General features: G+C 43.9%; 1 protein-coding gene across 1 annotated transcript in view; it reads right to left on the bottom strand.

Annotated features, from left to right (window-relative positions):
• Positions 1-12,624, bottom strand: part of LOC306737382 (adenylate cyclase 9) — a gene marked incomplete at both ends in the record, with an annotated part of 30,590 nt that extends 17,966 nt beyond the window's left edge. The window contains one exon of the mRNA XM_079219108.1: positions 10,752-12,624. Within this exon, the coding sequence (XP_079075234.1) occupies positions 10,752-12,624 (1,873 nt within the window). The remainder of the gene's footprint in view (positions 1-10,751) is intronic.
• Positions 12,625-14,757: the final 2,133 nt, after the last annotated feature.

The following is a 14,757-nucleotide window of genomic DNA, read 5'->3' as shown; positions in this document are numbered from 1 at the left end:
CCCTCCCTCCCTCTTCTGTGGCATCATTTTAGTCAAGGGAGTTCCTCACTCGCTCCCTCTTCTTTTGTCTCTCCACCTCCTTTATCTCTTTAAAAAAATCCTACTCTGTGGATTTGATAAAGCCTCAATTGGCAGCGAAGCAGATCAGACGACTTCCTCGGTTTGGGACAAACACAAGTCCTTTGTCACGTCATCCCTGCAGGTAAAGTACGGCATCTAGAAATTGTTCAAACTGGAACCAATTCCAAAGACTACGCGTCTGAAACGCAATGAGAAATAACACCGCTAACAGAGCTACGGCTGCCTCGTCGACACAAACATCATGTGGTTCAAAAACAACAAATTGATAAGCAAATTTGGAATCAAGATACCCAAACCATCGTCGTCCCTCTATCTGTTGTTTTCCAAAAAAGCATCCGACTTTTGGTTAAATATTACATACATGATACATCCTGTTTTATTCATTCAAAATCTGCTTCTCAATGGCTCTTCTCTCAAAAGATCCTACAAGTGTATGCACGGGACACATGAATTGACAGGAACATTGACGCACTCTGACAGTCACACGCACGTACTCACACACACACACACACACACACACACACACACACACACACACACACACACACATACACACACAGCTGTTAAAAAGCATTTTAGTGTCTCACTTCACAGAGCCTCCCCTAGATTTTTCTCTGGGGGCGGCTGTCGCTCAGTGGCAGAGGACAGTCCTTGAGCAAGACATGACCAACCTTGGTCCCTCTGCGAAGGGGAAGCCAATGAGGACCGACACGTCACTTTGTTTCATGCACGAGCAAACACATATTAACTCCAAGCATGCTGGGAGGTTATGGGAGTGCATCACGGTCGTAGAACACCCATGTGCAGCGGGATTTGTTATACTTAAGAATTATTATTCTCTTAATTTAGCATAATTTCAGGGGTGCACAAACTTGAATTCTATAGTTTCATTTGAGTAATCGGGTCACTGCATGGGGCGATTCATTCTGCTGTATGCCGTACACTTGCATGTGCACATGCACACACACATACCTCCCCTGCTGCCCTAAGCTAGACTGTGGGAAATCCTTGGGAAAGGGTCATGACCAGAAAACATGCTCCATCTTCTGCCTTCTTCTTCTCCCTCGCTCTCTCCCTCTCTCTTCTGTTCTTCTATCTAATATCACACAAATCACTCTTTCCACAGACCACCAGGGAACAGCTTTACATGCTGTTTATAGCCCTTAACTGATTCAGGTTTTTGAAAGCCAGTACTTACATTTTTAGCCAGACATCTCAGAAGATTTGTCCCAAACGCTACATTCTAAAATGACACATTCACATTAACAACCATATTGTTGTTATCTCTTTTTTTTCAAAAACACAAAATACTATACATTAAGAGTTTCAGGGTTTTAAAGAGGGTGTACTTCTTGTCTCACTACTTTGCATCAATATTCAACACTTACTTATTGACAAATCCATCAGAGTAGAAGCATGCTGGTTTCTCCACTCAAGTCTTTTCAGACCTGACATTAACATGCGTCTTGGGAGATCCAATCCCAAATGGACAACTCCAAGAGTGAATGCACCCAAGACGTATTTAGAACTTATTGAGATCGAATGGCTGATACCACATTCAGATGGTGGTGCCGCATATAGCCACATCATTTTAGCAGTGTATACGCTAATGTGTCCGTGTGTGTGTGGGAGTCAAGAGGCGGTGTGCTGCCGGAGCGCACCAGAACGAAGCTCCATCACCTTTTTTGTCCTCCAAGTGACGAAATAGAATTTGCATAATCAGATTTAAATTCATGGACTGTTTTTAAGCGTGTGAAGATCCAAACGTCACTAAAAGCTTATGTAATGCAAGAGAGCTAATATTGTGGCCTATATGTTGTAAGCAGTAATGTCAGTAGTCCTCCTTAATTGGAGAAACTAGCTTTATACCTCTGACTCTTCCCTGTAGTCATTCTTCACCGACTAAACTAAACAACTTCATGTGACTTCTTTGAGACCAAAGGGCACGTTGAGAAACAGAGGAAATTATCTATTGGAGTAGGTAGGTTAAGGGAAAGAGGGCACACCTTGCAACTAAGGCACTTTGGCTAACCGATAACTGCCCTCTTGACATTCACGACAGAGTGCAACTCCCAGTGAAGTCACACACACATCATGGGGGAAGGTATGAATAAAAAGTTAAAGTGGTACGACCACACTCCACCATAAGACGGACTCTGTGCGTTTGTCTCGCTTTATTTGCTTTTACTTTGACATATTGCGTTTGTGATTCCACAGCACTGTGTCAGCGCAGAAGAAAAGTCTGGCTCCCCACATTATCATCCTGGTATTGGAGGGGGAAGAGAAAAAAGAGAAATACAAACTGCTCAGGCTTGTTTGTATTTCTTCAAACCAATCGTTTTGGGCGATGCTAAGCACAGGATGCTGTCTTTGTAACACAGATGGCGCAGCTACAGTCATGGAAGAGGAGGAGGATGCCAGCTGACATGGGCGACCAATGACAGGCCTGCACCCACAGTTTACATCCGCTGAGTCAGTCTGGTGATTGGCCAAATCTCAGCCTTACTTTTCCCCCCATTGGCCTTTAACTCTCTTTCTTTCCCTGTTAGAAGCTCTTTAGCTATATAAACCAGTGTAAAGGAAGCTCATGGATTTTTGAACAGTCTTGAGGCCGCACTCTGTATGTATTATTCAGAACAGCCGTTTAACACAGCTCCACTCCAGCATACTTGAGTTGGCACACACACGCACAAACACACAGGATGGTAGAAACAACCAGCTGCTGTTGCCACACTGGCACATACAGCTGTCGCAAAAGTGGAATTTTAGTTGTCTACTTCAGACATACACACAAAATACAGATTAACGAGCAGATAAATAGGAGATATTAATGCGGCCCAGTGTGCCAGCCTAAAATGAAGTTTACAGAGAGCCATGACCCGTCCTTGACCCACATACACACACACACACACACACACACACACACACACACACACACACACACACACACACACACACACACACATTTGATTCTTGACCCCTGCTAGTTTGACACTCAATACATTCAATGAGGTGTTCAGTTAGTGACAGTGACAGGCATGTCAGATAGGCCTTGGTCCCCAGGAAGTGAATCATCAAGACCATCCATCATTTGATGACCAGCAGTGTGCGTGACACGACAGAGGAAACATTTTCTGCTTGCCACATAACCACAATATCCGTGGTTCACATGATTAGGCCAAAGACCTTTGTTGAATGACATTCCCCCTCTTTCTCTCTCACTCTCTCACTCTCTCCTCCAACATTTATTGTGTGCCTCTATACTGTAGACTATGAATTAAAAAGGAATACTGCTCCAAAACCCAACACTGATAAAGCATTGGGTCTTTATTGTATATTGTGCATCCTCTAGCAATACATACTTAACGTTGAAATATTTGCCGGTTATTTAACTAATTTCGCTGAAAGAGCAAAACCATATTGCAAGGTGGTGCTGTTGAAGGAAATGCAAGTCACCTTGTGTGTAATAAAACAGCAAATGAGACCAGGTAGAGAGTGCATCCACCTGTAACAGGTCACATTCCAGTAATTCATTTCAAGGCTTCATTTGGTTATGAGATAATATGTTAGTGTCTGTTAAATACAAGTTGTCTCAAATATTGTAATTCTTCAATAAATGACTGCCAAACAATCATGAGCATGTGTAACCTTTGGTCTCTATCGCACACAAACAGAGACGCATGTTGGATGGACTGGACAGACCGGTCAAAAAGAATCAGATACAATACAAGCAGGTGACTCGTCTGTTTGGATTTAGTTCATCACAGAAATTAACTCAAACATCTTCTAAAAATAGCTAAATGCATTAACTGTCCGGAAAGACCAGTTCAAGATTAAGTGTATGTGTTTGCACAATACCCATCCAATCAGGCTAGGACAGGACAGGGTTGGGCGCGCTTATCAACACTGAAAACACATACACACACACACACACACACACACACACACACACACACACACACACACACACACACACACACACACACACACACACACACACATTTGACTCAACACATTGTTGAGAAATAGGAATGACACATTTCTCATGAAATATGTGCGGTGGTTGAAGAAGAAAAAAAGCCGATTAAGAAACTGTGTGAGAAGGAGAATGACTGTTTGACACCACATATCCTCTAAGATAGATATACAGTGTTATTACTAGTATATTAGGATTGATGGTGAAAGATGCAGAAGAGGAATATGAGGAAGAGAAGAAAGAAGACTAGCCGTCTTTTCTCTCTCTGGAACACAGATTGCATTAATGATAATGGGGTTAGGAAGCACCTAATATAACATTGTAGAAGGACATTATGTGAGTTATTGTAGGTCCATTCCTGCACAATGTGCGTGTGTGTGTGTGCGTGTGCGTGTGCGCGTGCGTGTGTGTGCGTGTGTGTAGCGCTGGCGAGTCCGGCAGAGCAGCACCGGTAATGATTTTCCATCTTTGAATGTCTTTTCTGTTAAACCTCCTCCTTTTTCTCAGCCGAATTATATCTTTCTTTCATAAAATGTGCGTGTTATCTTAGTCTGTTGGCTGTGTGCGCTGCCAAATGTATTTCCAAAACATTGTGAATGAAAAAACTGTAAATACAGTAAAAAAAAGAAAGGAATTCAATTAAATTGATTCATAACCCTTTACAGCGAGCAAAACACCGCTGCTGTCAAGGATATTAGAGAAGAGGAATTTGACAAGCTGGCCGGATTTCAAAACTGCTTTTTAACCGTATGTCAAGTCACAAAAAGGACAGGATTAATTCATAAAAAAAACATGAACTCTGGTCTTTTGAACGGCCTTCCACAGCAATGAAAGTGACAGTAAAACTGGTGCTAAAACAAAAAAAAAACACTACAACAATCTCAAAGAATTTTCCCACATCAAAAGTCCATTTTTATGTTTTTTTGTCACTCTCCTTCACCAGTAAATTCCTGCCTGGTCGTCGTCGCCTTTCCTCTGATTTCAAATGTTCAGCTCTCCCGTTACTGGATGGCATTTTTCTTTTCATTCTGTTATTATACACGTAGACAACCAGACGGAGACACAGTCTGCGTCTGTGCAAGACCACCTAGTTAAGCGATCACAGTTGACCTTTGAACCCTGTAGAAGCAGCGTCGCTGAAAACCAATGAGGTAGAAGCAGCAGGGCCGAAACAACACCATGTTGGGTCACAGGCCTCAGGGCAACTGTCTCCGCTCAACTTTATACAGAGCATTGCTCTCGCATAAACGCACATATAACACCGGCACGGAGGACAGGAGATATTTACTGACATACACACACACTTTGTTTGACTGGCCAATGCAGCGATGTGGTTCTCGTCGAAAGGTGAAGAAGATCCGAGGAGGAGAGGCAATTACAATGATGCAGAGAGCAAACTTACTGCTGCCTGTCTGCATGTTTCTCTTTCTCTTCTGCTCACCTCTCCTTCATGCTCTGGAATACAATTTTAATCTGCAGAAAAAGGCTGAGAAACTTTGGCTGCAGAAAGTAAATATGAGATACCCGTCTTTTTCTCTGCTACGCTTTCAACGTGCAAGGGCTGATTTCAAAAGTAACAAAGGATCTTTTCAGAGGTAGAGAAATCTGTCAGATTACTTTTTTATGATTATTTATTATTGTAGAGGAACTGGTCATTGGCATGCGTGCCTTTACATTTCATAAATGGTTATTGTTCATATAGAATATTCTGCTGATCAATCAGCTCGTCAATTAATCAACTACTCTCATAACTCTGGATTGGAATATGCTTTTTTAATAGGAGATATTTAGACTTGTCATAGATAAAGCACAGCCGTTACTAATAACATTAACAATGTCAAGAATCCCAGTAAACCATGAAAGTGAGCTAGCATACACTGGACCAGGACCCTGAAACTGAAATGGCAATATACAATTCAGCCACTACTGTGACATTTTCAAAATGTCTTTTTTTATATTGCCTTGTGTATCTTCTATATTTTGTGTCTCCTATTGCCTTGTTGATGAAAGGTGCAATACAAATAGAATTGAATAAAATAAAGTGGGGCAGTGCTTGTAACAAACAGCCAACCTTCCCTAGACAGCCTGAATAAAATGTATAAACATTTCATGACATCAATGAGCCAGGAACACTTCACGATCAGATAAGTTACTGTTTGTCTTGACCCATTCGTTTGAAAGTCCCAGTATCAACAGAATTTCACTCAAACTCATGAATGTACTTCCATAAAATGTGGCACTAAGATCAGCCTTGGGTCAATGAACTACAAACAGTGTATTATCATGATGATCTAGTTGACGCATTTCCCTGATTCCACTGGAGAAAACCAGATGAAAAAGAGGATTTTAACAGATCTCAATCTGCAGAGTAGGATTTGCCAATCAAAGAAAAACTATTAACAAGTCATTGACAAATCATAGCCTCTTATAATGGAAAGCACATTTTTCACAACAAACAATGTTGATGGAGGTGGTACAGAAGTGAGCTGCTTCTCTATAAGATGGTATAAATGTTCCCTTTACCAGAAAACAGTGGCTAAAGCCAGAGTGTAGAACGGCACAGCCCTTGACCCGCTGAGGCTGGTCTGCCATTTGCTTCTGCATGTTTAAGTGACATGTTTGATTTAGCTCAGACTAACCAGGCTGAGGCCAGGAACTTCCCAAAGCAACACACACCGCATTGGAAGAATAAGTTTGTTTGTATACATCGGTGTATATGTGCACACAAAGAAAAAGGCACGTGCAAGCAAGCACCAATTTGTGCGTGCAAACACACACTTCCAGACTCACACCGACTGAAACTGACCAGGTGCCAGTGTCAACCCACGATACCATGAGACCAGTTCAGGGTCTGAACCTTGAGTCTGCAACATACTGAACTATACTGAGCTGTGACTAAAAATGTAGACGGTCTAATGCACACACGCAAACATGCATGAAAACTCCACAACCTCATTTCCACAAGCTGCAACACTCAACAAGGGGAGCCTAAAAAGGCATTAACTCAGCAGATACAGGCAACCCAGGGCAGAAAACTGCAGTGATAGACAGGGAAGAAATCCTATGCGCAGTGGGAGAAACATACTCGTCCTAATGTGCTTGAATGAAAAGCCCTTTTAAAAACCCACCAACCCACACAAACAAACACAAACGGAGAAGATGAAGGAAGTGCAGGCAAGAGTAGATTATGACAATCACTGGGGTGGCCAAAGAGTGACCATCTATGACTGAGAATTTGACAGGCAGACACAAACTGTTGAAACTAATGTATTAGAGTTTCAACACGACCGAAAGATCACGTAAGGGATTGTGTTTTTGGTGACTTTTAAGACTCCTTTAGTGATGTTTTTCATATGAGAGAAGAGAAACATCCAACGATCCAATGGGACACATTTGAAGCCAACCAAGTTTTGCTTTAGTGACTGTAATTTTTCTTTTTACATGTTAGAGCAATTGCACTGTAATATTTTAATTTTATGAAACAGATTCACACTATTAAAGTGCATACAATACACACTCTATGTACTATACAATGTATTTGTGTACTTCAGAGGTTTGCACAACTTTATCCAATATAATCTTAGTACTTCTTATGAAGTACTGTGATGTATAAACACATTACTTATTTTGCTTAATATTCTAAATCCTCACTGCATACCTGCGTAGTTAATGCATTTGTCAACAGGGGTATGACTCATCCCTTCCTTTTTCATTAAATACATACAGCAGATGTGCGAGATTTGGCAGTTATTACAGTCTTAACTACATCTAATGTTTCATATACTGCACTTTGGTGGGACATTGATTGCCGCTGCGTCAATCCATTACATATATCATCTACCAACTCACCGCATTCATGGTCAAACAAAGCTATGCTTTCTTAGTTGTTGTTAAAGGGAAGCGTGGTGATGTGTATTCAAGGACTAACAGGAAGAGAAAGGTTGGAAGCACGCTATATGCGGCAGATCCCTCGTCCTGCTGGGGGATCTATAGCAAAGCCTTGATTAGAGAGCAACAGCAATAAAGCAGTGTTACACAAGAGACCACATGTACAGGCCCGGGTGACAGGGGAGAGACTGAGGTAATGAATGTGCGAACACAGCGAGGATGAGGAAAAGCAGTATGTGGTAGGAAAGGAGACAGAGAAAGAGGGGGAAACAAAAGACAGAAAAAACGAAAAAACGAAGAGCCAACAGACCGATAGGGGCGATGATTCAACATGATTATGTATCTTCTTTCAGTGGAAACATACTGTGATTAAATCATATATAGAGATACCGTGAGACACAATTACGTTGTCTAAACTGATACTAACAACCAATAACCAATTTGTCACGTATTTAATTCACAAAAAGGCATACAAAACCATGTGGTTATTTCACATAGACTATTTAGCGATTGAGGTACTAGAAAACATACCATGAAATGACCTAGATCATGACTGAAATACAACAAATTATTCATTTTATCACGCTAGCTAAGGAATGAAACATTTGGGAAGACCTAAGGTGTCAGCCAAGGAAAAGAGACACCGTGATTTATAATACCTAAATTCCATAACCTTTTAACATCATTTAACGTCTCATAAAACTCAAGGTATTCTGGTTGTGAGACAAACCTCGGGAAAACGGCAAATTCAAGATGATCAAACTAAGATCACGAACAACGACAACAACTAATTTGTTCATTGATTTCAACTATTCTCCGTAACTTGCTTCAACAAATATCTCCATTTCCTGCACAAAGCAGTCGTATGCGACTCTGTCTATTAATTTAGTCAACAAGAAGTGGTATGTTGATTTTTCTCCAAGTCCATTTCTCATCAGAAATAACTGTGTCAACCCCTCTTTCTCACTGCTAGAGAAGCAAACAGTTAAGGTCATCCCTCTCTCGGCGCAGGAAACTGTGCGTCTCTGTTTCAGCAGGAAACTAGATGCCATTCTCCCCTTTTCATTCCCTCAACAAAAGCTGCATGTCAATATCTCACTCTGTCACTGTTTGCCAGTCTGGAAATAGAGAGTGATGGCACCATTTAGAGCCAAGTGTCAATACACTCTGACACAAGGCCTGACAATAGAACAGACAGTCTCTATTTTGCGAGAGACCTAAGATTAGAAGGCCCACGAGGAATCCCCTTTAGTTCCATTGATGCTGCTCTCCAAAGAGAATTGAGACAGACCGAGTTTGTGTGTGCATTTAAGGGTGTGAACAAATTGCAGTCAAGTCAAATTTATTTCCATATGTTTGACACACGGTCAGGTGTCAGTCTAGTCGCTCACCACTATTCTCATCATACAATATGATAAACTCTGGTTTAATCCACTGAAATCCAGTACAATACCTGCCTCAGAACAGTAAAGCCGGTCAGCCCTCCTATTATCAGATGCAATCTCCAGCTCAAACATTCTGTCCCACCACGACAGCAAGCTTAAAAAAGTCGAGAGGTATAAACCAAAACAACGCACTGAGCGTTTGCTCAGCTAAACAAATTTTATTGCGATTAAAAACTGTAACTTTAATCCAAGAGAAGGCCTGATCTGTGTAACAAACTATTTTTAAATTATGATCTAAATTATCAAATACAACAGCCTTTAAGTCCCAGTGAAGCAGATGTTAAAGTGTCTTCATCTTCTGTACTGCAAGTTAGTTATTATTGAATCAAATAATTCTCTTTTGATTGGGCTGATAAAAGATATATTAGAATTAGAATATTTTCATCTCGACTTTATTGTGGGATCCATCTCTGCTGTATAATGCCAAATGTATACTCATACTGGCATCCCTGTGCCATAAGTATCATTATTACTGATATTATGCAAGTTGTCAACACGTGCCTGTAGCAGGGATTTAAAATCCATTTGGTGTATTTGCAGATTAAAGGTTTTAATCTCAATGACACAAGCCTCTGTCATTCAAATATAGAGCTCCAAAAGAGTACTGCTCCAAACATTCATCCAAAACCACTGATAGCAGAAGGCAGTTAAGTCATTATAGAGATATAGTATACGTCCTTGAGCAACCAAATGGCATTTAACATTTATTTACGGTATAAGTGATTAAAATTGGTTTAGTAGTTTCTGAAACCAATCCAAATTCATTCTGAATGTTCTGCAATAATAAACAATGTCTCTGTTCCTGGTGCTCAAATCTCTTAATTGTTTCGCCCGATCCCCTTCCTCTGTTGGTACAGCGTTTTAACAGGACTAACTAGTCAGATAAAATATGTTAGTGTCGTCTAGGCACGCAGTGGCCCCACTAAACCCTGATGACTGCTGCGGTGCACCCCCCTAATGGAGTATCTCCACCCATGGTTTGATGACAAAGTATCTTTGCAAAGGTGCACTATATTTCTCTCGCATGCCAATCAGAGCAGACTGGGCTTTTTTTGGGAGGTGGGCTTAAAGAGGCACGCTAAACCCGGAGCGTTTTAGACAGAGGGTGATAGGTATATTCAAACAGACAGTATGAGACAATGTTTTTTTAGTAAGTAAGTAAGTAAGTGTGAACCTGAAAATGAGCATGATATGTCCCTTTTAAAGTGATGACCATTCATTTGTGGAGCCTGTTTTCAAGATCAGGGATTCGCTATTTAGGATTACCTTGAATTTCTATCATAAATGTTTAACATCTGCACACTATCATTCAAATTATTTTCGAGAACTAATGAGGAAGTTAGAGGTGAACATCCACTTACCCTTCAGTTTCTCCACGACGCTCTGTCCGGCTCTCTCCGCCACCTGCCCGTCCTCCCTCTGGTAATGGTCATCCAGGAATCGGGCAGTAGCTTCTGACAGGTGGACTTTGCCCGCCACGCCCAGCTGCTCCATCAAGTTAGCCAGATTGACATCATTTGACCATACGTCAAACTTGAAGCGCTTTATTCCCAGGATCCCACACAGGACGGTGCCCGTATGGACGCCAACGCGCATGTTGACGGTCTCACGTGTCTCCTGGCAGAACTGCTCGATGGCCTGGATCATGCCCAAGCCCATCTCCACGCAGCAGTAGGCGTGGTCCGGCCTCGGCTCAGGGCAGCCAGCTACACAATAGTAGCAATCTCCCAGAGTGCTGATCTTCTCGCAACATGTTAGTTCACAGAGACGGTCAAAACGTCCAAACAGATCATTGAGAAGGCCCACCAAGGCTGGTGCCGACTTATTGGCCGACATTCTCGTGAAACCTACAATATCCGCAAAGAGGATGCTGACAGGCTCCATGCGTTTCATATTGAAAGGCCGAAAGATTATCTGTCCACTGTGGAGGGAGGTCTTCTTGCGTTTGTGATTGTTGTATGGGTAACTCTTGGCACTTGTGGCATTTTGGGCTTGTGAAGCTCCACTGCTTCCTCCACCCCCTACTGAGACGGCTGAGGCTGAGCAGGCACCAGAGGAATAACGCTTGCCAGAGTTCTCCCCACCACCCTCATCATCACCTTGTTTCATCAGCTCATCTGCAACTCGCCGCGGCATGACAGAGTGGATCATACGCTCTTTCAAGGCCTTCTCCACCTCCAAGTCTTTGCCATGCATGATAGCCTGGCCAACTTTAAGGAAGGTGCTGCGGGAACGCACCTCTGACATGATGAACAGGTGGATGCCAATGACGTGGGCACACAAATGGAGCAGAGCTTTGGCCGGGCCTAGCCAGCGGAGGGTGTCTCCTTCCCAATCGGGACCTGAATCCGCTAACCCTGTAGTCTCATAACTCTTTTGAAGCAATGGTAGCCATTCCAATGCCTCAAATAATATAGAATACAGGAGCCCCAGCATCACGGAGGCATACAGGCGGACATGGAGGACGCTGTATAACAACAGCAAAACTTCCATGCACAGGGAAAAGGTGCCCACAGGGGAGATGCAAGGGGTTGGAGGTGCTGCTACGTTGTCTGGTGAGGGATACGAGACATTCCCACCGCCAGCCCACTCCAGCTCAGTGAAGCCGGCAGTCTGTATCTGTGGAGCCAAGGTAATGGCGAAGGTGACCGCGATCAGGAGCAAGGAGGTTTGGTTGTACAGCCATGTGTAGGGCTTGGTTAAGGTGAACAGGAAGAGGAGCACTAAGAGGACTAAGAAGGAGGCAGTGGGTGCAAGGAAGGTCGCGGGGTTGCAGCGGTCACTATTGACCCCGAAGTACACCCCCCAGAGTACAGATGCCACTGCCAGGTAGAACAGGACATAACGGAAGCGCCGCTGTGTCTGAGGGAAGCACCTCTCTTGGCACGCATCTTCCAGGATGGGGGAGTCAAACTTAGGGTCCCAGCACTGAGCAGCCGAGCGTTCGAACAGTGGCGGTGCCTTCCTGCGAACCCTCGGAGCGGAGACCCCAGTCGGTCTCGAGTCCGCCGAGCTGCAACTGGAGGAGATACTGTATTTGTGGAGGTTAGGGTTCATTTTAGTCACAGTCCCAACGCCTCCTGCTCCACTGCTGGCAGCCCTCACTGGCTCATGTTGATGCACGTGTGGCGCGCTGTTGCTAATCCGCACGGTCACGGCGCCGTCGCCGCTGGAGTCGCAGCTCACTTCCGTGCCGTGCATGAGAAGCTGCCGGTGATGTTGCAGAGTGGCCATACTGACGAGGAAACGAGGGGTGCAGGGAGGGAGAGAGGTGTTGAATCTGGATGATATCTTCTGGTGGCCCTCAGGCAATTAGACGCGGTGCGTGGGCAAAGTGTGTGCACATGGGCACGGAGGGGAGAGAGAGAAAGAGAGAGAGAGAGAGAGAGAGAGAGAGAGAGAGAGAGAGAGAGAGAGAGAGAGAGAGAGAGAGAGAGAGAAAGAGAGAGCAAAAGGTGTTTGTTGGAATAATCACAGTGCATGAATGGTGAGCACGGCACAGACGTCTTTGCTACGCACTCGGCAGCCTGCACACTCACTCACACAAGACGCGCCGTTCCAGTTTCTTGAGCAGTTCATTATCCGACCCCGGGTTTGCGTCAGTACTCACATTACATGTATCCTTCTCCAAAGAGGCTCTGGGTCTGAGCCCGGCTTTCTCCCCAGCTGCGGTTAAAACACTGTCATCACTCTTTGTGCCTCCTGAACTGAACATCCTTCTCGGAAAGGACTGGTTAGTGATGCAACGGTTTTTTGGTATGCCTTCATCAAGTCGGTCCTGACGTTACACGACTGGAAATGACCTCTGTGTGTGCGCGTAATATCTCGATACTGCTGACTTTACAAAGTCAGACAGCGTCAGGGAAAATCCCCAGATGTTGTCTTCATTCCAAAATAACGTTGTTGCGTGGAAAGACAGCATTCAGGTCCAGGGCTTCTTTGTGAGAGCGGATACAGATCGAGGCTGTCAATAGTTGGAGTTGTGCACAGCAAGTGGCTACAAATGTTACACTGTCCCTCTTATCTCCACAACATGCGCGGCTAATGGTCCATTACGCTTCCTTTCCCCACTTAAAAATAATAATAACACCTATGACAACATTGTCGTTATGATCCGCAAATAGTGATAAAATAAAAAGGTGTGGACTGTATGAATTGTCCAGCATAAAGCATTGAATGTGTGTAAGACAAATATTTTCCAGAAAAATAAACAGTCCTCACTTAAAAAACTATTCTCGTGTCACATAAAGTCGTGTACTTTTGCTGTAACTGTTTAGCATAACACAACAATGTCGACTTGAAACAGTTGATTACGTTGGTTTTGAAAAAATAGAAAGTTGTGTGATCTGTAATTAAGGCTTTACCTTCCACTACAGCCCTTCTCATGGCTCAGTGTGCTACTTATTGGCATGTCTTGCTCCCATACACTCTCCTTTCCTCTTTATTCCGGTGGCCCATGAAAATAGTCCAGAGTGTGTTTATTCGGGAGCCCTGTCCAGTCCAAGATCCAGATCATAAGAGGCCTGACAGGCAGGCCTGTTCCCACGGATCCAGCCCCGTCCTTTCCTGAACTCCCACTCCGGATCTCCAACGTTTATTCCCCCTCCGTCTTCCAGAGAGGGGGTCGGGGTATGTGTTATTCAAAGACGCGTAATCCGAAAAGAGAAGCGCAGAAAAGACCATCCGCTGGCACAAATGAGTGTAGGTTTGCCTCTGCTGGGAGTGTCTGCAACTTGTTGCGCGCAGTTGGCAAAATATTCGGCTACGAGGAACAGCCTCGGTCGGAACAGGCTGGTCTATAAATAGTGATGATCAAAACTCGTGCAATAACAACACCAACAGCGTGTGCTTTTTCATCAACTCAATCTGCGGAATAACAGAAGCGCTTAATACAACAACCAAAAAAACGTAATAAACTACTTATAAATCACGCCGTAAAGCGCGTGCAGAACGTCAGCGATATAGGGCCCCTTTTCGTTTCCAAAAGCTCCCAAACTTTTTTTTTTTTCCCAGGCCGTATTTCCTGCGTTTGGAGAGGAGACCCAGTTATGAGTCTCTGGTTATTTGGAGCTCCCCTCGCATTTCCCCCCAGAGCAAAGACGTAGAAACTCCCCAGAGCAATGAAGGAAACCCCTCGGCTATCTCCTCCGTGGGATTATCAAAAAAACACGCCCCACAATCGGCACCATCTCCTTATCTCCACCAAGTCCTGCGGTCTGGGGAGCACTAGATTCCGCTGGCATGCATGTGTCCAACAAGCACAACACTGTGCGCTCTGGCCGCGGCGCGTCCTCTTCCGTCCGCCGCTGGTTGCCTCCCTTTCCCCCCTCCGGTATACCGCTCCCTGCTGGAGTTAGCGGCGAAATA

This window comes from Taurulus bubalis (genome assembly GCF_910589615.1).
Source record: "Taurulus bubalis genome assembly, chromosome: 6".
NCBI lineage: Eukaryota > Metazoa > Chordata > Actinopteri > Perciformes > Cottidae > Taurulus > Taurulus bubalis.
This window is presented reverse-complemented; position numbering and strand designations above follow the sequence as displayed.